The following is a 25,457-nucleotide window of genomic DNA, read 5'->3' on the forward strand; positions in this document are numbered from 1 at the left end:
TGACGAGTTTTGGGATGCAAATTGCACTGCGAATAGGGCTCATTTGAAACACCAACAAAACGCTCCCTACTCGTTGTAGAAGTGACGTAATAAATCGGATAAACTACCATAGCAATCGATGAATACAATTTTGACTATATCAGCAGCTTTCACTGTCGTCTATGTCTGCAATCATAAATTGAATACAATACCGCTCTTTTCAAAGATACTAATCTTACAGGTGCGAGTGATCAGTATGATATGGTTAAACAATGCAGAGGTACCGCGTGAACGTACCAGTGCAGCGCGATATATTGAAAAATCGTTTTCATCCATTGGACAGGTACCGTGTGAACGTCGTAGTGAAAGGCGATATAGTCCAAAATTATATTCTATGGTAGTTAATCTGATTATTGCGTCACTTCTTCAGCGAACTGGGGCGTGTAGGAATTGGTGTGCGCATGGGTTTGCTTGGTCTTGCCTGAGGTGATCCACAAAATGCAAAAATGAATAGAACTTTGCCGGTTATGTTAACTTCTGTGTAGCAAAAATCATGGAATTATGAAATAGGTTAATAAATGCGTTTAACTTGAAAAAATTTGAAATATCTTAATTGCGTTTCTAGTGTTTTTTAGATATGATACTCATATTACTTATGTAGTACGGTATTTAAGAAAAGAAGTACACATTTTATTTAATTAATAATTTCCTGTTGGCTTCTGCTAATCCTCATTCCATTAACACTTATTTCCCTCTAAAAATTTTAACCATACCGGTATCTTTAAAAATATGCATGGTTCAAAAACACATTTATTGTAATTTTAATTTTTACAGATATATCAAGATGTTAAAAATAAAATAGGACCAAATGAAATCCTTGCCAGCATGAAAATGGGTGTAATTCTGATATCATGCCTAATGTGACATTTTGTTATCGAACATGAAAAGTATGAAATATATTAAACGCCGATATTCAATGGCAAAGTTTACTGCTAATTGGTCGATTAAAATTCTGAAAAATATGTGAAATACAGTAAGCCAAAAAATTAAGGTACCAGTTGTGTTCACCCCTGTATATCCTAAGTAAAGACACATATGTCAGAATTAAAACAAGCAGCTAATACCCGAACTCTTTAGCTCTGATTCAAGACCTTATTTATTTAAATTGGTTGAGAATTGAAGAAACGGTGATCTAAAACCTACTGAAGAGACGAAATCAAAAGTTGCACTTTTGTGTTCTAATCAATGAAAGCATGGCGCTAGTTCCCTTGTTTGCGAACGCTTTGTGTACAAAGCAATAGCGCATGCAATGGAAGAAAATGCAACTTTTAAATTGGCACCTTCCTTGGGGTTTTGGATCGTCGTGTCTTTATTTCTTGAACAATTTCAACGAATGAGATCTTAAATTCGAGCTAAAGGATGCTGCATGCTATTGGCTGCTGGTTCCAATTATGACATATCTGTCTTTGTTTAGGATATACAGGGGGTAAACATAACTGGTACCTTAATTTTTTGGCTTACTGTATATAAAACTACCATAGTCAATGTCAAAATTTACATCTAATTGGTCGACTAAAGTTTTTTAGCAGTTTTCTGTAAATCCAGATATTTGTTTTAGAAAACATTGTTTCCTGCGTCTTATACTTATAAATTCTTCCACGGGGAACTTCCACTCTTAAAATCCTAAAAGAAGAAAATTTAAGCAATATTTGTCCGGTACTGTAGATTCCTTTTTAGCCCAAAAAAAACTCCGTGTCTTGGGCCAAAACTGGCACTGGCCCGTCAATTACCAAATTTCACCTTTATTTTGGGCTAAAATAATATGAAATTGAAAATGTTCCAGTAAAACCAGAACAAAATATGCTCGTCCCCACCCCCATAAACATTTTAATGCGTCCGCAGCCAATGCTATTATCTTGTACTGAGGGAAAATCAGTCAGCCTGGTGCGGTCCACCGCTGGAGATGTTAATGCGTTATGACTGTGAAGGCATAAGCCAATGTAATTCGCCGTCTTTGGTTTACACCATCAGAGCGCTGTGAATATGCCTCCTCGCATGGACAGTGTAATTCGCCGTCTTTAGTTCACATCATAAGGACGCTGTGAAGATGCCTCCTCGCAAGTACAACCTGTTGGCAAAATTAACAGATAAAAAGGTTAATATATACTTTTATAACGTAACGTTTATATACGTTATTAACAGCACACTACATTATGATTACTTGTAACCAAAGGAGGTGAATTTGATTTACCTTCGTCGTGAAGTTTCCAGAACTCTCTTCGAACCTCGTCAAGTAACGCATCATTACATTGTAAGATGTCTAAAAGTGCTCCAGGCCATCTGCCATCTTTAGACTTTTGCAGTCGATCCATGATCCATCTAACTGCCCTTGTTTCTCCATCAGATGATTTCCTGGCAGTGAATTCAACGTTTGTACATCTGGAGGAAGTCTGGCATATGGGTGGACAAGGTTCGGGTGATTGCTTCAGAGGCAATCTCACGAAGCATTACCATCTTCAGATCAACAACCTTTTCCCAGATGTGCATGTGCTGAAGATCAACTGTGGATCAAAACCATTTTGATCAAACATTTAACCAAGATATTTAACATAATTGCAATTTCGTGTCATCGCCAAAGTTCCTCTAGCGTGACTGATTTTCAGTATAATGTTACGAATTAGTTGCTTTTGATTTTATAGAACTAGTATGCCTTAGAGATATCCGACGTCTTTGAATTTAACCTTTAACTCACAAAGTAGGTGTCTTGATGGCTGAAAAAAGTGTAAAAGGCTGAAATTGAGTCAACTAAAGCTTTTTGAAATATTGGAAATAGTCAACAATAGGAAACTAATGAACATCTGACCCAATGTGTAAAGAGAACATGACTGCTTCGAACACAATTCATATTCTGGATATGATGCTTTAGTAAGAGTGTTTTGCCACTTTTTACGATTGGGAAATATAGCCGAGGAATGGAATGCTGGAGCTTTGACCTACTTGCTATTTCATTTGTCGACTTCTGAGGCTGCTGAGGAACTTTCGGTTGTTGGACTGAAAGAAAGTATAAATATAGTAAAAAATAAATATTATAAACGTCATCATCTCATCATGTACAATGTTGAGTCGGAAGTTAACGTATACAGCAGGACAGCAACAGAAAAACAACCCGTGTATATAAATAATACAAATTTTTGCTGAAACGTGTTACTTCCATTAAAATAAGTACCTGTTTCCTCCGTCCCTGGTTGGTCCTCTTGCAGTTTTAGATAATCTTGGTATTCCTCATACAAGTACTGCATATAGTCATAGTGCTTCTGTGCCTGAAGAGCTTGCATTAGATGCTGCGGCCAAGAGGTTCTCAATTGAGCGAGTCTATCAAGAAAGTATTCAGCTCCAGCATGTTGGCCATGGTTGATGAACTGTTGACGTATTTCATCCTTATCGAGTCGTGAGATATCCACAAAGTGATCAAGGATGTCTTCAGTGATGATATTGATCAGTCTTTCTTTCACTTTCGGAACATCCAAAATCGCCTTGAAACTGTCGAGCATCTGGAATTTCTCTATGGATTTACATGGAAAAAAAAGAACATTTTACAATATATATTTGTTTTAAATATATATTATTATATCACGCATGCATAAATTCTAGACAGTTCATTGGTTGATTACCGTTTATCATTTTTACTATCACCCTCTCCGTGTGATAGTCTTTACCATCATGTGCTCTGCCGTAGTGCGCCTGCGCAAAGCCGTGCGCTGACTCTTGGACTCACCAATTTAGTAATGGGGTGGACCCCAAAATGTGACTATTTCACGGCAAAACATGGTGTTATGTTGATGAAAAAATGTATACCTACCTTAAATAGTATTTTAGTAATAGAATTTATGCATGAGTGATATAAAACAAATATTAACTGTCTTGAATTCGTGTAATGGTCGAAATATAATCACTCGGTGAAAGATGTATTGTTCCATTCCACTCGCCGTTCCCGGCTCGTGGAATGGAACAATCCATCTTTCACCTCGTGATTATATTTCGACCATCACACTCATAGACAGTTAATATTTGTATACTATTAAACCCTTTACAATTTATATTATGTAACAATATTCTATACTAACGCTTTACAGGCATGTTGTAAGGCATGAGTTCTTCTGTGTTGAACTTTACTACTTCGTGTTTCCTTTGTACAATTTCACGATCTGGTTTTCTGTAGACAGTATGCGATGGGACGAGTGACCTTGACGAAACTAGATCTAGTGAAAAAAGGAAAAATCAATACATACTTTAACATGTTTAATCATGGGTGTCAACCCCCAAATGGCCCATTGATTGTTCTCTTCAGCCACTTCCCCCCACCCGATTGGCGCTAATGATTTGAATATAATGTTTTCCTACATTCAATCCATTTGAAGTAAAAAATTAAGATGTCTATTCTCTAATCTATTATTATCTGAAATTAGTAATCATTACTTTGATACCTACCGGTCGCACTCTGTTGTTCTGATGCGGACACAGCCGGAATGGACGCAAACCATTTCTCTTGTAGGAGCTTGTCCCGTGCTTCAGTAACCATCGGTACCAATGAGGGCACATCTTGTTGGAGTCCAGCTAGAAACCCCTTACACCAATTTGGTTTCTTTAACTGCATGAGTTTAAACAAGAGCAGATCTACAGCTTTCCGGCGCCCTTCAAGTTTCTCTTTGGTTTCGATTTCCTCTTCATCATCTTCAGATAACAGAGAACCTTCACCCACCAAGTATAGAAGTAGTTGACTAGCTTTTATGTCGGTGGTGCGCCTTAGATCTTGGTGGGTGCGTTTCAAAACTGCACGCCAAAGCAGGGTCAAATCAGGAACACCTGAAGAATGAATGTTAAAAACTATATATTGCACAAATAATTATTTCTTTAGTAGTATAATTAAATCATATTGGATATATATCGATATATGTATAGCCGTCATTTGTATATAGAAAAAATAACTGTCGTTTTACCTTTTCTGTTTCGGGAGCTCTATTGTTCAGAAACGAAAACGCAAGGGATTAAGTGGGATGGTGTGTAAGTTGACTTCATTGTTACATATGGGGCATCATGCTTCTCATTTCAAGAGGTAATAATAGGAGCTGTCAATCACACTTATGTCTGTCAATAAAGGTTGGATAAGTCTTTTTTGTGCAACACTGGGGCCTCAAGTAGGCAATCTTACTCATGTCCCTCATTACACTAGGCAGGATAGGCCTACATCAGGTCCGAACGCAAATTTGGTGTCATTATGGTCTATATTAGTGTGACATTTAAAAAAAAGGACCCCTGTCTCTTCTCCTCTCGCTTTCTCCTCTTTATAGTCTGTCTGTCTCTCCCCCTCCCCAACTCTCACCTGTGCCATCTTTTGAATTATGTGGATATCTGAATTATATTGGATGTTGTATTTCCTTTACCCTTCTCCCCCTCTCACTGTTTTAGCAGTAGGCCTATGATCAACGTGGAAAAATTAAAATAAACGGAACAAAACTCCTCCCTGCTCTGCTCGCCCTCCTCTCTCCTCTCGATCTTCTCTCCTCTCCTCTCCTCTCCTCTCCTCTCCTCTCCTCTCCTCTCCTCTCCTCTCCTCTCCTCTCCTCTCCTCGTCTCATCATACAATATACATTTAAAATAGATTTGAGTCTGGCAATTTTGCCTGAAGCAATTATCAGATTACCAATTCCAATGAAAGAAATCCTATTAGTTTCACTTCAACTTCTCTGGTGTTGCATATTACCAAGTTTTAAGGTGTATTTGGGACGAAAATAATTCCCCGTTTAATCTCTACATTATCATACTATGACCGATTTTTGCGCGATTGCGAACAAGTATACGTAATTCTTGGCAACATTGATTACTATTGATTAATGTATATTAATGTATATTTCTACGCTGGGCTATTTTCACGAGCTACTCCCGCCTAGGCTGGAGTACCTATACACCCAACGCAAGTCAATTGAAGCCGTACAATTTATCGCGAATTTACGACCGTAAAATTTAGACACTTCTTTTGTCTACATTAGCATCAACCCTCTCATCTCAAGTTTTTCATGTCAGAAATTAGCATAACTCCCGAAACCGAAACAGAAGTTATCTTCGTTCAACTTTTCTGTAGTCAACAAAAGACTAGAATAAAAGGATTGTTCACACGTACCATGCTAACACTTCAAAATAACAATGAGATCCGAAACCGAAACCGGAAACAGAAACAGAAACAGAAAAGATAAAACGAAGGTAAGTATACTTGGAATTTTCTTACCAAATTGATATGATGGGTCATCTTGATGAGTCTGAAAGGAGAAAAAAATAAAACACAAGATTTATGATTAAAGTGATGATTAAAAAGAAAAGTGATGATTAAAAAGAAAAGTGTTGATTAAAAAGAAAAGTGATGATTAAAATGAAAAGTGATGATTAAAAAGAAAAGTGATGATTAAAAAGAAAAGTGATGATTAAAAAGAAAAGTGATGATTAAAAAAGAAAAACATAAAATTTTATGATTAAAGTGATTTTCTACACCCTGAATTCATTATCAGAGTCACTGGTCACTCATACCTTACCTTGCATTTGGGATAAATTGAGCTAAGTTATAACTTCTGGACAAACGTGGTTCGTGGAATCAAATTTTTCATTAATTAATTTAGCTGTGGCGCCAAAAGGGTGCCACACAATTCAACCATAGCCCAAAAATCAGGAAATGCTTACTTGATGTCCTTCGTCCATCAGCATCGACTCAATGCCTTTTGCCAAATCATCGTTGCCAATGATGCCTGGATGTTTCAGTACAGTCATTACCTCTTGAATTGTCAGCTTGTGACCATTACGTCTACGAGTAGCACATACTTCCTAAAATACGCAAAGATTTGCCATAAGTTGACAACAAAGATCCTGTTTTATTACGCATTTTAAAGTCGAGCTTTGTCTTCATTACAATGTAGTTTACATCATAGCGCATCACTGATATTTCTGCCTCTTGAAATCACTTACTCTAAGTATTTCGTCGGTAATCGAATGATCCTTGGTAGTTGTACAAAATCGGACGAGCTGCTGAAATCTGTTCTTAGGAATGGCCCATATATCTGCAAGCATCCGATAGTCGCTTCCTAGTGGATGGGTTTCATCAAGAACTGCATATATCCTTTGTTGAAGCTCCAGCGGTATCCACTCCCAGCCACTATGTCCGCCGAGTTCAGTGATAAACATCATATCGACACCCTTAAATTCGAATGAGTGAATAGTTCATTTACTTCTTAGATACGAGTAAGATTCCAAAACATTGAATTAGAATTCAAGAGTTTTAACAATTAAGTAAATCATGATACATAATATCAAAGCTCACCTGGCAAATGACGTCAATCATGTTGTCAGCATGAGTCTGTCGTGAATGGTACACCGTACCGTTTCCTTCTTCAGCCTTGTGCAAATCATCTGACTCATAGTACAGAATCTTCTCCAGATTGCACTCAGTTTTCATTGACTTGGGGCTAAGGAACTTCCACTTGACAACTGTTCCTGGTGAACACTGACGAAGATACAGCTTTATGGATCGCTGCAACCTAAAATAAAGGATCCTAAATGTTATTGTTTGAAATTTTAAATTTATTATAAGCTATTAAGACTAAGTTTTATTTTGATGAAGATCAAGATAAATTTAATGTAAGCAACATTTGTTACATACGATTGTAGTTGAGAATGAGCTTCAGTTCTCTCGTGCTGATTCTTGCACATAACAGTAACATTTATGGCTCTCCCCATGTCCGTCTTCTGTACCATTCCTTCAACTGGAGAAATGAACTTGATAGCGGAATTTGAGTAGTTAGCTTTCACGGTCCCGTGCGTGTCAGGATAACATTCCAGCATATGAAGATGAATGTGCGGGAAGAGATCTGGCGAGAACATATCTGACTCATCACCACACTCTACACGAATACCAAACATCTGTGCATTGTCGCTCTTCTCCATCAGAATCGGAGGCAAAGATGGTGGCATTTTGGATGGAATTAAATAGCTCCCATCATCGGCGATGAAGAGGATCTTTAGGTGTACCAGAAGCAACACAGTAAGATCGAAGTCAAGCCCTTCGCTAGTTACCAGGAATTCGCGTAATTCGTCTTCGCTGTACAGAGGTTTGTCTGGTAGTTTCTGGAACTGTGCTGGAAACTCATCACCTGCTAACACTTTAGCGATGACGTTGGAGCAAAGCCATTGGATGTTCATAATGACCATAGCCTCGCAAGCATCATCACTCTCATCGTTTGCTACGTAGATCTGAAGGAAGGAAGTTGGTTTTCTTATCAGCGATACAATTTGCTTTCGTTTAATAACTTTAACATAATGTGGCAACCCCTTTGTTCTAAAACCTCATTCAAGCTCTGATCAGATCATCAACCCTTCTTTATGTAAGAGGCATGGTAACTTTGTTATACTACTAATAGTAAGAGGCTTGTGTGTTTTTACCTCGCCCATGTCATGAAGGTATGCAGCAGCAGTTCTTACGGTGTCCTCTTCAATCAAATTTTCGATATCTCGGACTTGTTTTCCTGCGATCTCCTTTACTCTCTCAAAGAAAAACGACCATGGTAGAACAGGATAACTAGGCATGTACCAACGACGGCTTTGATCCAATATGTTTTGGCAGATCAGTGGTAGCATTCGGGTTCCCTGTGGGTGAGGGAAAATGTCGTCATATATGAAAAAAAGTATGCAGCGTAAGGAAGGAAAGAATGCATTTTTAACGCCATTATATTAAATTTTGAACCAACTCACACCTTGACAAATCTGATTTATTTAGTTATTGTTAAGTGTTAAGTTGTTGTGGTCTATTAATCAGAGAGACATGTTCAGTTAGCTGACTCTTAAAGCCAGGCTTAAACCTACCAAGATATCAACTGCCATCTGTTTGAGAATGTCCTTTAGTTTTTCATAACCTTGTTCAGTAGCATTGCAAGCGTTAACAGTGATCACAGAATCAACAATGTCAAGAGATTCCTGAAATAAGCGTCTCATTTTGGTTTGGTTCAGTTGGGCCACTCGGTATCCTAGAAAATAATCAAAACATAGAACATAATTACAAGTTGGCAATTCGGCAAATGTATGCGGCTTCAATCAATTTGCACTTCGCTCGGAATCACACTCAACGGTGATAATTTACGTTTTCCTTTATTTTGTAATGAATTCTATCACGACTTCTTATTGTTGTTTTCATACAAACGGCAACAACATATTTACTAAGATATAAGTACCGTTCCGTACGAGATATGTCGCACAAGTAGTTCATTTATAGCCACTGAAGGATAAATAAACTTTTCTACAACATTACAATTTTGGCCTAGCCTTTTAAAGCCACAACTACCCATGTACATCTGGGGAAAAGAAATAAAATTGCCCAGTGAGCATTATTTCGAGCTAATTGACTCCCAGTTGGCACAGGTTGGGATTTCGATGTTGTATCTCCGCTAGGTTGTGATATCTGTGCGATATTATTTTAAGTGAAAGGTGATACACGGTGTGTTCACGTAATTTTAAACTATTCAAGACCCAAATCAAGATGTTTACCAAACGAGTGCGTATTAAAATAGTGTCAAGAGCAAGTGATATTTCTGGGTTTTTTTCTTTGAATGGTCAGGGGGCCCACTCCCCCCTTAGTATATCCTGTCATTTTCACGATGACCAAAAGGTCAAATGAGCAAAGCGTTTTTATAACCTCCACAAAATAACCACTAACACATTGCGCCGATGTTATACAACATTGTTCGATCACATCTCCTTACACATACCTGTTTTCTTGTCTTTGACCTGGTCCATATGAGACGCAACTATAATAACCTTTGGTTTGGTTCGTTGAGTTGCCGAATGTCCAGATTTCAAAAAGCAGAGCCAGTAATGTAGCTTGAAACCAAGGTTTAAACATGAGACATATTGAAGGAAGGTCAAAATTACCAAAGGGTAAATTATTCGCATTCTGAATATGCGTAATGTCCTTCTGATATCAAATTTGTTTTTGTTTTTTTTAATTTGCGATATAATACACATTTTATGGCAAATTATTACAAATTGACATTTATCAGTCGTCGAAGTAAACTTTATAAATCTAATGATTTGTTCTTAACGTGAAAAGACGACCATCGTGAAAATTTTGATCTGTCGTCTTGAATATATATATGAAGTTTCCCAAAAGACCTACAAATTTAAGGTCTTTTAGACCTTTTCTTTTACATTTTTATTATGTTCTGTATGTATGAATGGGGTTCATTAAATGTAACTGAGTGCATGGTCGTTGTTTATGCCAATAGTTGTGCAGTCCCCCCTCTCGGGTATATAAAATCGGGCGTGCCCTCAATTAATTGAATTCATTACTGCTTTGAATAATGGATTTTGATACCACTACTAGGTCCTCTCAGTAAAAAGAATTTAGGGTAACAATAGCATAAGCAACTCCAAAATGTTTCAGAATTGTCAAAAGTTACTGCACATTTTACGTCTGTATCCACAGAATTAGAGAAGGGGAACCGGGACTCCCTATACCGCCACGTACAATCGCGATGACGGTCGAGTCCTGGTTCTCTGGTTTTATTTCTGTGTTTCTGTGTCTGTATCGAACTTACATCTTGCAAATGTAGATTCTTGACCAGATTGTACATGACGATAAATATGGAATTTTCTGCACCGAGAAACATGGCATGTGATATATGGTATTCCACGTGGCCAGCAAGATCCCAAATTCTAAAGATTCCAACACCCTTGATTGAGCTTTTACTGATATCAATGCCTGCAGTTGGATTGTATGGAAGCTCTTGGAGATTGTTGACCGATTCTGATTCGTTGTCTTGGAGGTCCTGAAGAGCATAAACAACCATGTCACATATTCAGATAGCATAGACTAGACAGTAAATTATTTTACCTGCTATCGGGTTAAAATTAAAAAGGGACATATCTGACAGTGAAAAACAGTGAATTTTTATTTCTTAAGGGATCTGGAATGAGCGTTTTGAGCGTTTCGTCATTATTTTTGTGGGACATGCGAGCACATCAGACATATCGAATTGCATTATGAATACGAAGAATGTCTTTCTGATATCAAATATTTTTGAAATTCACGATATAATACAAATTTTATGACAAATTATTGAAATTTGATATTTTTCACATTTTGATATATAACAGTCCTCGAAGTAAATTTTATAAATCTAATGACATATTCTTAAAGTGTATGTAGCTAGGAGGAAAAGCCGACGATCAATTGAAAATGTTGACCTTTCATATTGAAGATATGGATTTTTTCCCCAAAAGACCTAATTTTGTTTGGTGTTTTGGGGAAAAATCCATATCTTCAATACGAAAGGTCAAAATTTTCAATTGATCGTCGGCTTTTCATCTCACCTACATACGCTTTAAGTATAAATCATCAGATTTATAAGGTTTACTTGAGTACTGTTAAATATCAAAAATATCAATTTTAATCATTTGCCATAAAATGTGTATTACATTGCGAATTTCAAAAATCAAAATTATTTGATATCAGAAGGACATTCTTCGTATTCAGAATGCAATTCGATATGTCTGATGTGCTCTAATGTCCCACAATAAACACTGTCCAAACGTTCATACCCAACCCCTTAAGGAAATGTTACAATATGGATTTAATAGTGGAGCTCTGTATGAAAAAAAAACATTTATGCGGGCATACTTTTGTGAGTGAGTTCTTTAAAGTTGTCTTTCCAGCAGAAGGTGCTCCACAAACGAACAATTTGACGATCTGGACTGGAGTGGAACCGGTTTGCATCAAGTCTTTGTACTTCGCTTTCTGGAAGAAATTGTTGAGATGGACAGGCGAGTAACAAATATCACAATTAATATTGATTTGAATATGTAATCTTCATATTTCATGCAAAAAATAAATAAAAACTTAAAAACCGACACATGTACCTGATGTAATTTCAACCAAGCATTTCACGGTTTCGTAGTGAATGTGGATAGCGGCGTCCTACCATTCATAAAAAATATCAACCTCACTCGATAGTATCGACCATATTCGAGCCAAATTTGGACGCCATCTGGGTATTTTGCCTTCAGGTACCATGCAATATTCATAAATATACCACTATAATGCCCATATTTGGCAAACCATTACACAAATATTATACACAAGTGCGCTAGAAATTCGGTGTCATTTTTGACACGGAAAATTACTAATCTTTTGATGTTTACTGAGGTATAGAGAGTGTGGCCTTCAACGTAAAATTGGGAAGGCTATTTAGCATAATAAAGGATTAGTTCCCGATACACTGTGGAGCAAGGAAAGTGATTATTTGCATAGTAAATACACTATTAAATCACCGCGAGATGTAAATTGGGTGATGATGTCACAGCTCATTAGTGTTTGTCACTCGCTCTATTGCAACTTGTTGTAATGTTGTTTTAACATCTTGAATGTGTTATAGGACCATAAAAGGAAGCTACAAAAGTTGGTTTGCTAAAGTCCTTGGGGATGCACATTAAACCCTGGTATGTCCCGGACTATTAAGAGCCTTGTCTGAAGGCACAAAAGGATAGCACCACCACCGAGGTTAAAATCCCGAAACTTCCAATTATGAGTCTGAACCCGTACCGCTAGTCGACCGTGCCGTCTTTCGCAGGGTTTGAAGAAAATGGCAATTTTGCATCAATTCCAAATAGAGCTCGACGATTTTGTTACCTTTTTTTTAAACTCAATATTTTGGCTTAAATGATCAGACACCCTTCCTAGTAGTTATTACTAATACAATGCTATCATCATAGATTATAACGAAAAACTTCACAGAAATCATATAGTGATGTAGGGAAGTCTGCCTGGAGGCACTGCTCCCCAAGAACGAAAGACACCTACTACAAAGCAACTCCCAAGGGTAGCGGTAGCACATAGCGTCTGAGGTTCCCTCAGAAAACCTTCGGCGTACACCGTCCATTTTGTAAGCTCATAACAGACAGACCCTATGTTATTCGGTAACCATAACGCTCCTGACAGCCACAACATCGATTACGCATAGGATGGGGATGTGTGGTTTAAACTCCGAAAGTTACCCCGGAAATGTACCAATTTTACATTACATTCTTAGTGGTTTGGCACACAGTGTGTTTTATATAATGATTAAATTATTTAATTACCTGTATAGCTTTGTGAACTGAGTCATAGACATCTCTTTCAGAAATTGACATCATGAAAAGTGGCTTTTGACCATTCTGAATCATAGAAAAAATTGTTGTCATTAACACAATATTTTTGAAAAAGTTGTCATTCATCTAGGTATGACAATAAATTGTAAATAATGAAACCTTTCAACTGGAGTCACATTTATTGGTGTTGCTACGGTATCACACCATTGTCTGGTTAACTGTTGATCTGGCGGCAATTGTTGGTAACGAGATGGTATTGAAGGTCTTTGATTTTAAGTTGAAATTGAATTGTAGATCCCTGTAAAATTGTGCCGAAGGACGCCCCTGTTTAGTGAGAGTTGTTCTCTCTTGACATAAATTGCCTCTACCCCTCTTGTTATCATATGCACTCTCTTTCTTGCAAAATCACAACGTCCGTATTGTTCGAAACGCGTGAGCTTAAAGTGGATATGAACTTCGGACATCACAACAAATGTTTCATTAGGTTTCACTACCTGAAGAGAATTGATCAAAAATTGAATTCCCTTCTGAGGTTGGTATCTGTCAATGAGAATTATGGCTACATGCAGTATATAACACAAATGGGTCAATAGGTTGCATAAAAATGACCATGTGTGGTATTTAGTTTACAGGAAGTGAGTTGCCTGAGGCAATTTGTGGTTAAATGTTGATCCTCACTGTACGAGTTATTACCGTCGATTTGGTTAAAAAAGGAGGTGAGACCTGATCAATTCTGTTCATGCAGTGAACCTAATGTACATTAGTGTCATCAGAGCTGTTATAATGGTGTTACGACATTAATTTCAACCATTACTTGTTAATCTGTGATGTTTACTTTTTAAGAAAAACATTATTTTATCGGAAAACTTGGCGACGCACCTCCTTAAGGGATAGTCTCCTATAGATGGATTATTTTTATTGTCATTTAATTTGTTTTCCGATGATTTTAACTTACTAGATTTTGTGCTGATACATTAGCGCCATTTTCAATCAGGTAGATGCATAGATCAAAGGCGTCTCTACGTCTTGTTGCAAGGTGAAGTGCCGTATCTCCATGCTGGTAGATAGCAAAGTAATGATGACAAGCTTTAGAATGAATGATACATTTCATTTTCCCTACAGATATGAAGGTTCAAAATGGTCAGGTTTTTGGGACACACTGCACCACCTTTATTTTAAATGCTGTTCATAATCCAACATTTCAATATAATAGCAGGACATACACATGTAATGATAAACAATCAACGTTGACAGTTTGAACACACTAAGCAATATAAAGATTGAGAGATTTATACAAGAGAGCTACATTAAGTAACGAATTAGTCGTTGCTGATTCATAAGATTTCATTATTTTGGTTTAATAACCTGATAACATAAAATGACCACTGCAAGCTGCCCAATGGAGAGCAACAATAAGTTAAGGTGATCATTCATTAATTCATTCATTCATTGCTAATAACAATAGAGTATACTCTTGAAACAGAATCATCAGGATCTTTTGTCCAGTCTGTAGGCCCCTCATCCTTGTTCATGGTGTATTTCCCCCTACTTCTGATCCAGATAGCTTCCTTTAGCCAACGTGTAGTTTTGTAGGATTCTTGATCAATAACCTGAGCCTCCCACCCAATGACGTGGTTTTGGGGCCTACAGACTGGACAAAATTTATGACCAGGTCATAAATACTCGGCAACAAGAAAGTCTGATGACGTCATCAAAACCAGACAAGAGTTTTGCCGGTTTTAAAAACATCTAGAAACACCAGTACCAAACTGAACAAGATCCCTGAAAGGAATTCAAATATTTCTGAGTGAGTAGTATCATTTTAATTGGATCTGAAAAAGACCCTTTATCAACCAAATATAGTATACGTAACATATGATAATAATTTCTAATATGCAAGAGTGAAGGAATCACAGGAAAATCCATTTGCCCATTCGTACAAAAAAGAAATCAGGAGCTGTGCAATAATTATGAACCCTTGGGGATGATAAAATTAGGGTGGGGTCAAGACTTTTGGCAGGCCCGGGGGGGGGGGGGGTAAGCAATTTGTAGCAGGCCGAGAAGGGGGGCAAACAATTTTTGTGTCATACATTTACGGGGCACCTTTTAAATAACACGCTCTAAAAAGGCTTCAGAAAACACTACAGAAACATTCAAATATGCCAATTTCCCGCTCGCATCATAATTTATCATATACAAATGGGGGCAAAGATTTTTTGGCAGGGCGAGAGGGAAGGTAAGGAATTTTGGCACGCCATTTGAAAATTTTACCCCCCCCCCCCTTATAATTATTGCACAACCCCTAAGGTTCTGTGCAAATGTGGAATGTTAAGATCCATGAATAAAACTAACCATTGATACTGCATTTACATTGACATTGTACTTCAATAGAATCTCACATGTATCAGTGTGGCCATAGTCAGCGGCCAAATGCAAAGCAGTCTGTCCACTCTGATGATAGAAGAAGAGAAGCGTTACATTTAGCAATTTATCAGCCATTGCTGATTGAAAAAGGCGATTTATATATTGCTAATAAGAGACAACAATAACTTGAGCTTACCTATGCAAGTTTGTAATAAAGATTCAGGAATACACCTAACTAGTAACTTACCGTACCCCTAGGACACGTGAAGAAATAAGGGGCTGTGTAATAATTATGAGCCTTGGGGACGGTAAAATTGGGTGGGCAAAATTTTTTGGCAGGCCGAGGCACACATTTACGGAGCACCTTTTAAATAACACGCTCTAACAGGCTTAGGAAAACACAATAGAAACGTTCAAATATGCACAAGTTCCTGCTCGCTACGCTCATATCATATATGTTAAGATCCATGAATAAAACCAACCGGGGATAATACTGCATTTACATCGGCATTGTTCTTCAATAGAGTTTCACATGTACCAGTGTCACCACGGAAAGCTGCAGCATGGAGAGCAGTGAGTCCACTCAGATCATGCTGATGGTAGGAGAAGAGAACCGTTACATTTAGGTTAAGGTTGTTTATGCAAGAGAGCAATATGTCCACTCTGATGATAGGAGAAGAGAACCGTTACATTGATTAATTTATTAGCCATTGCTGATTGCGACAATTCATAAATAAGGGACAACAATAAGTTAGATTTTTTACACAAGTTTGTAATTAGGAATAACCTAACTTGCTTATAAAGTATCGTACACAAAAAGAAATAAGGTTCTGTGCATAATTATGTAGAACATAAGGATCCATGAATAAAACTAACCGTTGTTAATACTGCATTTACATCGGCATTGTACTTCAATAGAATCTCACATGTACCAGTGTGACCATTGGCAGCTGCCCCATGTAGTGCAGTCTGTCCATGCTGATGATAGGAAAGATGAGAATCGTTACATTTAGTAATTTAATAGTCATTGCTGACAGAAAAGATCATTCATATATTGCTAATAAGAGACAACAATAGGTTAAGGTTATCAATGCAAGTTTATAATTAATATATGCAGGAATAAACCTAGCTTGTTTAATAATACACACAAAAGAATAAGTTAAGGGAGGTTGTTTATGCAAGTTTGTAATTAATAAATGCAGGAATAAACCTACAATCAACGAAATTAATAGTTGGCACACCTTGACAATAATTATGTTGGAACTCATCATTGCTGCTCTGGTAGTTCAGTGAAATTAGTATAACTATGTTTGATGAGAAGTACATACCTTCTCTTTTCCCCTTCCCTCCCCCATTCGCCCTCAATCAATGTTGGGGAGACTGGAGAGCCCAATGGAAAAGGTGCTTTCATCAACATTGAACTGGGGGAGAGGGGTGGCGATTTACATTTTGTATGCCAGAGTGTGCCAACATCAATTTCCTTGATTGTAGCTTGTTCAATAGTACACACAAAACAATACGTTAGGGTAGGTTGTTTATGCAAGTTTGTAATGATTCAGGAATAACCTAACTTGCTTATAAAGTATCGTATACAAAAAGCAATAAGGTTTAATTTGTGCAGGTGTGTAATATTAAGATCCATGAATAAACCTAACCGGTGATAATGCTACTGCATTCACATTGGCATTGTTCTTCAATAGAACCTCACATGTACCAGTGTGACCATAGACAGCTGCCCAATTGAGAGCAGTCTGTCCATTCTTATGATAAGAGAAGAAAAGCGTTACATTTATTAGCCATTGCTGATTGAGACAATTCATATTGCTAATAAGGGACAACAATAAGTTTAGATTTTTTACACAAGTTTGTAATTAAAGATTCAGGAATAACCTAAATTGCTTATAAAGTATCGTACACAAAAAGAAATAAGGTTCTGTGCATATGTGGACCACTAGGATCCATGAATAAAACTAACCTTTGTTAATACTGCATTTACATCGGCATTGTACTTCAATAGAATCTCACATGTACTAGTGTGACCATTGCCAGCTGCCACATGTAGTGCAGTATGTCCATGCTGATGATAGGAAAGATGAGAACCGTTATATTTAGTAATTAAGTAGTCATTGCTGATAGAAAAGACCATTAATATATTGCTAATAAGAGACAACAATAGGTTAAGGTTATCAATGCAAGTTTGTAATTAATATATGCAGGAATAAACCTAGCTTGTTCAATAATACACACAAAAAAATAAGTTAAGGGAGGTTGTTTATGCAAGTTTGTAATTAATAAATGCAGGAATAAACCTACAATCAACTAAATTAATAGTTGGCACACCTTGACAATAATTATGTTGTAACTCATCATTGTCGCTCTGATAGTTCAGTGAAATTAGTATAACTATGTTTGATGAGAAGTACATACCTTCTCTTTTCCCCTTCCCTCCCCCATTCGCCCTCAATCAATGTTGGGGAGACTGGAGAGCCCAAAGGAAAAGGTGCTTTCATCAACATTGAACTGGGGGAGAGGGGTGGCGATTTACATTGTATATGCCAGAGTGTGCCAACATCAATTTCCTTGATTGTAGCTTGTTCAATAGTACACACAAAACAACACGTTAAGGAAGGTTGTTTATGCAAGTTTGTAATGATTCAGGAATAACCTAACTTGCTTATAAAGTATCGTATACAAAAAGCAATAAGGTTTAATTTTGTGCAGGAGTGTAACATTAAGACCCATGAATAAAACTAACCGGTGATAATAATACTGCATTTACATCGGCATTGTACTTCAATAGAATCTCACTTGTACCAGTGTGACCATCGACAGCTGCATCGTGGAGAGCAGTGCATCCATCCTGATGATAGGAGAAGAGAACTGTTACATTTATTAATTTATTAGCCATTGCTGACTGAGACCATTCATATGTTGCTAATAGGAGACAACAATAAGTTAAGGTTTTTTTTACACAGGTTTGTAATTAAAGATTCAGAAATAATAACTTGCTTATAAAGTATCGCACACAAAAAGAAATAAGGTTCTGTGCATATGTGGACCACTAGGATCCATGAATAAAACTAACCGTTGTTAATACTGCATTTACATCGGCATTGTACTTCAATAGAATCTCACATGTACCAGTGTGACCATTGGCAGCTGCCCCATGTAGTGCAGTCTGTCCATGCTGATGATAGGAAAGATGAGAACCGTTTAATTTAGTAGTCATTGTGGATAGAAAAGACCATTAATATAACAGACAACAATAGGTTAAGGCTATCTATGCAAGTTTGCAATTAATTGCCAGCTGCCGAATGGAGAGCAGTCCAACCATCCTGATGATAGAAGAAGAGAACTGTTACATTTAGTAATTTATTAGCCATTGCTGATTGAGACGGTTCATATATTGCTAATAAGAGACAAAAAAATAAGTTAAGGAAGTTTATTTATGCAAATTTGTAATTAAACAGAGCTTGAAAAGTCACACCAGAAAATATATACTTTATATTGTAGGGTGTGAGGCTTCTTTCTATGTATACAGGGTGATGAAAATTTGCGTCATTATTAAACATATAATTAATTATTCAAACGGTTTAATTAGTGCTAATTAATTAGTTGTTTATGCAAGCTTGTAATTAAAGATTCAGGAATAAACCTAACTTGCTTATAAAGTGTCGTATGCAAAAGCAATAAGGTTTAATTTGTGCAGGTGTGTAACATTAAGATCCATGAATAAAACTAACCGGTGATATTACTGCATTCACATTGGCATTGTACTTCAATAGAATCTCACATGTACCAGTGTGACCATTGACAGCTGCATCATTGAGAGCAGTCGCTCCATTCTGATAGTAGGAGAAGAGAACCGTTACATTTAGTAATTTATTAGACATTGCTGATTGAGACCATTCATATGTTGTTAATAGGAGACAACAATAAGTTAAGGTTTTTTTTACACAGGTTTGTAATTAAAGATTCAGAAATAATAACTTGCTTATAAAGTATCACACACAAACAGAAATAAGGTTCTGTGCAGGTGTGGAACATAACGATCCATGAATAAAACTAACCGTTGTTAATACTGCATTCACATCGGCATTGTACTTCAATAGAATCTCACATGTACCAGTGTGACCATTGACAGCTGCCCCATGTAGTGCAGTCTGTCCATTCTGAAGATAGGAAAGATGAGAACCGTTACATTTAGTAATTAAGTAGTCATTGCTGATAGAAAAGACCATTCATATATTGCTAATACATGAATAATAGACAACAATAGCTTAATAAACCTACAATCAACGAAATTAATAGTTGGCACACCTTGACAATAATTATGTTGGAACTCATCATTGCCGCTCTGATAGTTCAGTGAAATTAGTATAACTATGTTTGATGAGAAGTACATACCTTCTCCTTTCCCCTTCCCTCCCCCATTCCCCCTCAATCAATGTTGGGGAGACTGGAGAGCCCAATGGAAAAGGTGCTTTCATCAACATTGAACTGGGGGAGAGGGGTGGCGATTTACATTGTGTATGCCAGAGTGTGCCAACATTAATTTCCTTGATTGTAGCTTGTTCAATAGTACACACAAAACAATACGTTAAGGAAGGTTGTTTATGCAAGTTTGTAATTAATAAATGCAGGAATAAACCTAGCTTGTTCAATAGTACACACAAAACAATAAGTTAAGGAAGGTTGTTTATGCAAGTTTGTAATGATACAGGAATAACCTAACTTGCTTATAAAGTAAAGTATACAAAAAGGAATAAGGTTTAATTTGTACAGGTGTGTAACATTAAGATCCATGAATAAACCTAACCGGTGATAATGCTACTGCATTCACATTGGCATTGTTCTTCAATAGAACCTCACATGTACCAGTGTGACCATAGACAGCTGCCCAATTGAGAGCAGTCTGTCCATTCTGACGATAAGAGAAGAAAAGCGTTACATTTATTAGCCATTGCTGATTGAGACAATTCATATTGCTAATAAGGGACAACAATAAGTTTAGATTTTTTACACAAGTTTGTAATTAAAGATTCAGGAATAACCTAAATTGCCTATAAAGTAATAATAAGGTTCTGTGCATATGTGCACCATTAGGATCCATGAATAAAACTAGGGTGACCATTGCCAGCTGCCCCATGTAGTGCAGTCTGTCCATGCTGATGATAGGAAAGATGAGAACCGTTACATTTAGTAATTAAGTAGTCATTGCTGATAGAAAAGGCCATTAATATATTGCGAATAAGAGACAACAATAGGTTAAGGTTATCAATGCAAGTTTGTAATTAATATATGCAGGAATAAACCTAGCTTGTTCAATAATACACACAAAAGAATAAGTTAAGGGAGGTTGTTTATGCAAGTTTGTAATTAATATATGCGGGAATAAACCTAGCTTGTTCAATAATCATGATAGTACACACAAATCAATAAGTTAAGGAAGGTTGTTTATGCAAGTTTGCAATGACTCAGGAATGACCTAACTTGCTTATAAAGTATCGTATACAAAAAGCAATAAGGTTTAATTTGTACAGGTGTGGAACATTAAGATCCACGAATAAAACTAACCGGTGATAATAATACTGCATTTACATCGGCATTGTTCTTCAATAGAATCTCACATGTACCAGTGTGACCATTGATAGCTGCATCATGGAGAGCAGTGCGTCCACTCTGATGATAGGAGAAGAGAAACGTTACATTTAGTAATTAAGTAGTCATTGCTGATAGAAAAGACCATTCATATATATTGCCAATAAGAGACAACAATAGGTTAAGGTTGTCAATGCAAGTTTATAATTAATAGATGCGGGAATAAACCTAGCTTGTTCAATAGTACACACAAAACAATAAGTTAAGGAAGGTTGTTTATGCAAGTTTGTAATAATTCACTAATAACCTAACTTGCTTACAAAGTATCGTATGTATACAAAAAGCAATAAGGTTTAATTTGTGCAGGTGTGGAACATTAAGATCCATGAATAAAACTAACCGGTGATATTACTGCATTCACATTGGCATTGTACTTCAATAGAATCTCACATGTACCAGTGTGACCATTGGCAGCTGCCGCATGGAGAGCAGCCCATCCATTCTGATGGTAGGAGAAGAGAAACGTTACATTTATTAATTTATTAGCCATTGCTGATTGAGACGATTCATATATTGCTAATTAGGGGCAACAATAAGTTTGTAAATAAAAGTACAACCACAAAGCAGGATTGCTTTCAGTTATATCTTTAATTGGTTAAATGGATTTTAATCATAATCATGGCTTTGTTAGACGCAAGTCTAAGTCTAAGTTTGTAATCAGGTAATCAACAATTCTTGTTTGCTTTAAGTATCGTACACAAAAGAAATAAGGTTCTGTGTAGGTGTGGAATATTAAGATCCAAGTATAAAACTATAACCTAATAAGAGACAACAATAGAATATGGTTATCTATGCAAGTTAGTAGGAATAAACCTAACTTGTTTATAAAGTAACGTAGACCTACACAAAGAGAAATAAGGTTATCTGCAAGTGTGAAATGTTACAAACCATAAATAAAATTTCTCATATCCATGCAAACAAATTAACTGGGCTCATATTTTGAAATTCTGTCCATCAAAATGGACCAGAGCTACACACAGGATTACTTTAATACTCTACTCTAATGACATGTCAATATCCAAACGGTTACCTTACTGACACAACTAACTGGCATGGATGATGGAACCGCTTGCTGTATCACATGTCACAGCCTGGAAATTTCGGCAACATAGAGGTTAAGGTTCGCAACTATTTTAAACTGTTGGGACTTGGTAGTTCACAGCATCTTGCGAATGGTAGTGAGCTTTGGCAAAATTTGCATTGATCATTTCATAACGAGTGTGTGGAAAAATTCAAATATCACAGATATACTTTTGTAGGTCCTGTGGCATTCAGTGCATCTGCTACGTTCGTTAGGGTGCGAGTGTTATTTTTGTGAGGCAATCCTGCGACAGGAAAGTCCACATTGCTGTTACAATTGCTTTACACACACATCAAATAGGCTGTAACTTGTGGTCCATGAAGCTGTTACACATGTCAGTACATTTTACTGTTGTGTCAGATGGGCAATTGATTGGTTACTGACATGTGTTTAGAGTAGAGTATTGAAGCAATCCTGTGTGTAATGTTGGTTCATTTTGAAGGACAGGATCTTAAGATATGACCTTGTGAGTTTCTTTTTGAGCCCAGTTTAGCTAGTCTTTGAAATAAAGTAACGTAGACCTACACAAAGAGAAATAAGGTGAAATAGCGTACATGTGCAAAATCCTAGGAGTGTCACCAGGGTCATCGCCCAGGGGTGTGGGGGTGCGACAAACTCCTGGCGGTCCCTGAAACTGGAAAAGGGAGGCAGAAGGGGATAGAAAGAGTAAGAGAGAGACAAAACTGGAGAGAGGGGAAAGAGACGGGGTGAGATTATGATATGCGTCTTTCGCGTTACCAATGGCATTAAACCACATTAAAAAAAATAGTCCGGTGGCATAGCAAGGTAGGTTGGTTTGAGTCCTATTTATATTGACTTACTAGTATTTTCCTGAATGGTTGCTTATGTAACGAGTCGATACAGGAAGTTATATATTCTTTATTAGATTGAGATGATAACAGTGTCAACAATTTGAGATCATTTTTTTAATCAAAATTGGAGCATTTGATCTATTTTAGCCCTGTGAATCTTTACCCTATGACCTTTAGGCCTATAACTTCGGAACTATAAGTCGAAGGCTGGTCATACTATAATGGAAGACAGAAATAAAAAGACTAGTTTGCGTCTAACGTCACTGTCAATCAAATTTTCAACAATTCTTGATTGGTTAATAGCGCGTAAAAGGAAGGTCGATTTATCTGGTGCCGATCGGAGAAAAGGAATACCAGAAAATGGCGAAAAATTTCGTACTTTTACAAGGCAAAAAGCAACTTTTCTAGGCATGTTGTTTGTAACAAAAATAAGAGTGATCGAATAAACAACACCTCGTGTTATGCAGATGTACACATTTTTGACAAATGAACAAACTTTACTACTTACATCCCCTTTAAAATTAGGGTTTGCACCCGCGATTAATAGTTGTTCACATTCATTCGTATGGCCTGCTCTTGCTGCTACCAGTAGTTCCATTTTGACCATTTGCGTAAGTGTACGGTAAAGAATGACATTTATTTGCGCAATTAATACAGGCAAAATACTTGCCCAACTCGTTCAACTCATCTTCTGATGCCCGAAAGAAAAGAAAATGAGCAAAACAACAGCAACCGTTGAAGTAAAACAACCAGAAAACGCAACTATTGTATTCTCATGAACTTATGAAATTGAACCTTGAACACGGTTAGATTACTATTCAGACTTTGATCAAATGTTTTTCATTTAGAAGTACTACACCCTCGATAATGTGTGTCTATTTTTGCATTTTCTCAAAAACTAATAACACACTGGTAACAAAAGTTATATAATATTATGGGGCAAGTAATCCAGTGACTCCGATAGAATTTCAGTGACCCAAGGCAAGCGGTACGTTATTTATGATAAGAAATAAGGTACCGCTAGGATGTACCTCATTTCCTATCATATATACTGAACCGCTTGTCTTGAGTCACTGAAATTTCAGTGTATTAATTGGATTCCTTGCCCCAATAATATACATAACTTTTGTTACCAGTGTGTTATTATTTTTTGAGAATAATGCAAAAATAGTCAGAAATTTACCACAGGGGTGTAGTACCCCCTTAATACAATAGATTTGGTATGTCGTTGGTCTGCAATGCTAGTCCCGTAGCATTATCGGCCGAAAGAGAGAGCGAGAGAGAGTAAATATTCCTGATCGATCAATTCCGATCAAATTTTGCTAGAACAGTCAAGCACGTTAATTAATATCATATTTGTAGCATCGTACAATTATGTGTACCCCAGGGGTGGTGAATTCTCAAATGGTCTGCCAAAAATTTGCTTGCCCTCCCTCCTTTGGCCGTACTACTCAACCCCCTTTGCCCCCCCCCCCCTTTTGACGTGCCAAAACATATTTCTTTGCTTCCCCTTTTACACATGCAAGATTTTGGGGAACCCGAATTTAAAACCTAGACGCTAACACCCCGCCGCCAACGGCCAATACGCGTAGCGAGCAAGGAACAAAGTCTGGTAATTCTGATGATATATGGCATTGTACAGAGAATTTCCCGTATGACTTTGTCATGAGATAGCAAGATAACGGGGCGGTCATTATCTCAAAAACCGGATATACATGAAGATAGATTATTAAAGTATGAATTTCTGCAGTTGATTCTTGTATTGGACTCTTAAGAAGTGGTGACGTCATACCATTGTTTTAAGATTGTTTTTTTGCAACGGGGAACCACGCACATATATTTGAGCTACGCATCCCCCGTGGAAAAAGGATCCTATTTTCGCCATCCGACGTCGTTTTGGGAATAAGGGGTAAATGTTCCACTGAGGTGTCGACTGTATCTGTAGTTTGTGGTTGCATGTCATTAGATTGCAAGACATCCAATTTAGTCCAGGGAAGTGCTTTGTAGATTACATTCATTTGGGTAATAGGAGGTGAAGTAATTGGTGGTAAATATCCAACATTAACACCAGGAGGACTGTATTTTGTTGTTAATTGACGAAATGCGCTCCAAGCAGGAACACTTTGTTTGGAAGGATTGGCGACTCCCCGCCTACACATTATTCAAGCTAGCGTTTCATTAGATGATTTTCGGGACTCCTCGCGGTTGTGGTCATCTTAATATTCCATAGTTTCTGGATCACATGTCTTTTGTGTCCTTGATGCTCTTTACGTACGAAGTCATAGTCATGTGTAATGGACATTGACTTGACTTGTTGTCTCGATACAGAGTCCAGGAAGTTGATGTTGGATTCAAATGGAATTGGTGTTATGTGTTTCGTTCAT

General features: G+C 37.1%; 1 protein-coding gene across 1 annotated transcript in view; it reads right to left on the reverse strand.

Moving 5' to 3' along the window:
* LOC140159602 (uncharacterized) overlaps nt 1-15,654 on the reverse strand; it is a 108,712-nt gene extending 93,058 nt beyond the window's left edge. Inside the window, exons 1-6 of the mRNA XM_072183095.1 lie at nt 15,508-15,654; nt 14,111-14,212; nt 13,147-13,221; nt 11,690-11,806; nt 10,608-10,838; nt 9,780-9,891 (exon numbers count right to left, since the gene is read on the reverse strand). Coding sequence (XP_072039196.1) covers nt 9,780-9,891; nt 10,608-10,838; nt 11,690-11,806; nt 13,147-13,221; nt 14,111-14,212; nt 15,508-15,654 — 784 coding nt within the window. The remainder of the gene's footprint in view (nt 1-9,779; nt 9,892-10,607; nt 10,839-11,689; nt 11,807-13,146; nt 13,222-14,110; nt 14,213-15,507) is intronic.
* Nucleotides 15,655-25,457: the final 9,803 nt, after the last annotated feature.

Source organism: Amphiura filiformis, chromosome 8 (assembly GCF_039555335.1).
Source record: "Amphiura filiformis chromosome 8, Afil_fr2py, whole genome shotgun sequence".
Lineage (NCBI taxonomy): Eukaryota > Metazoa > Echinodermata > Ophiuroidea > Amphilepidida > Amphiuridae > Amphiura > Amphiura filiformis.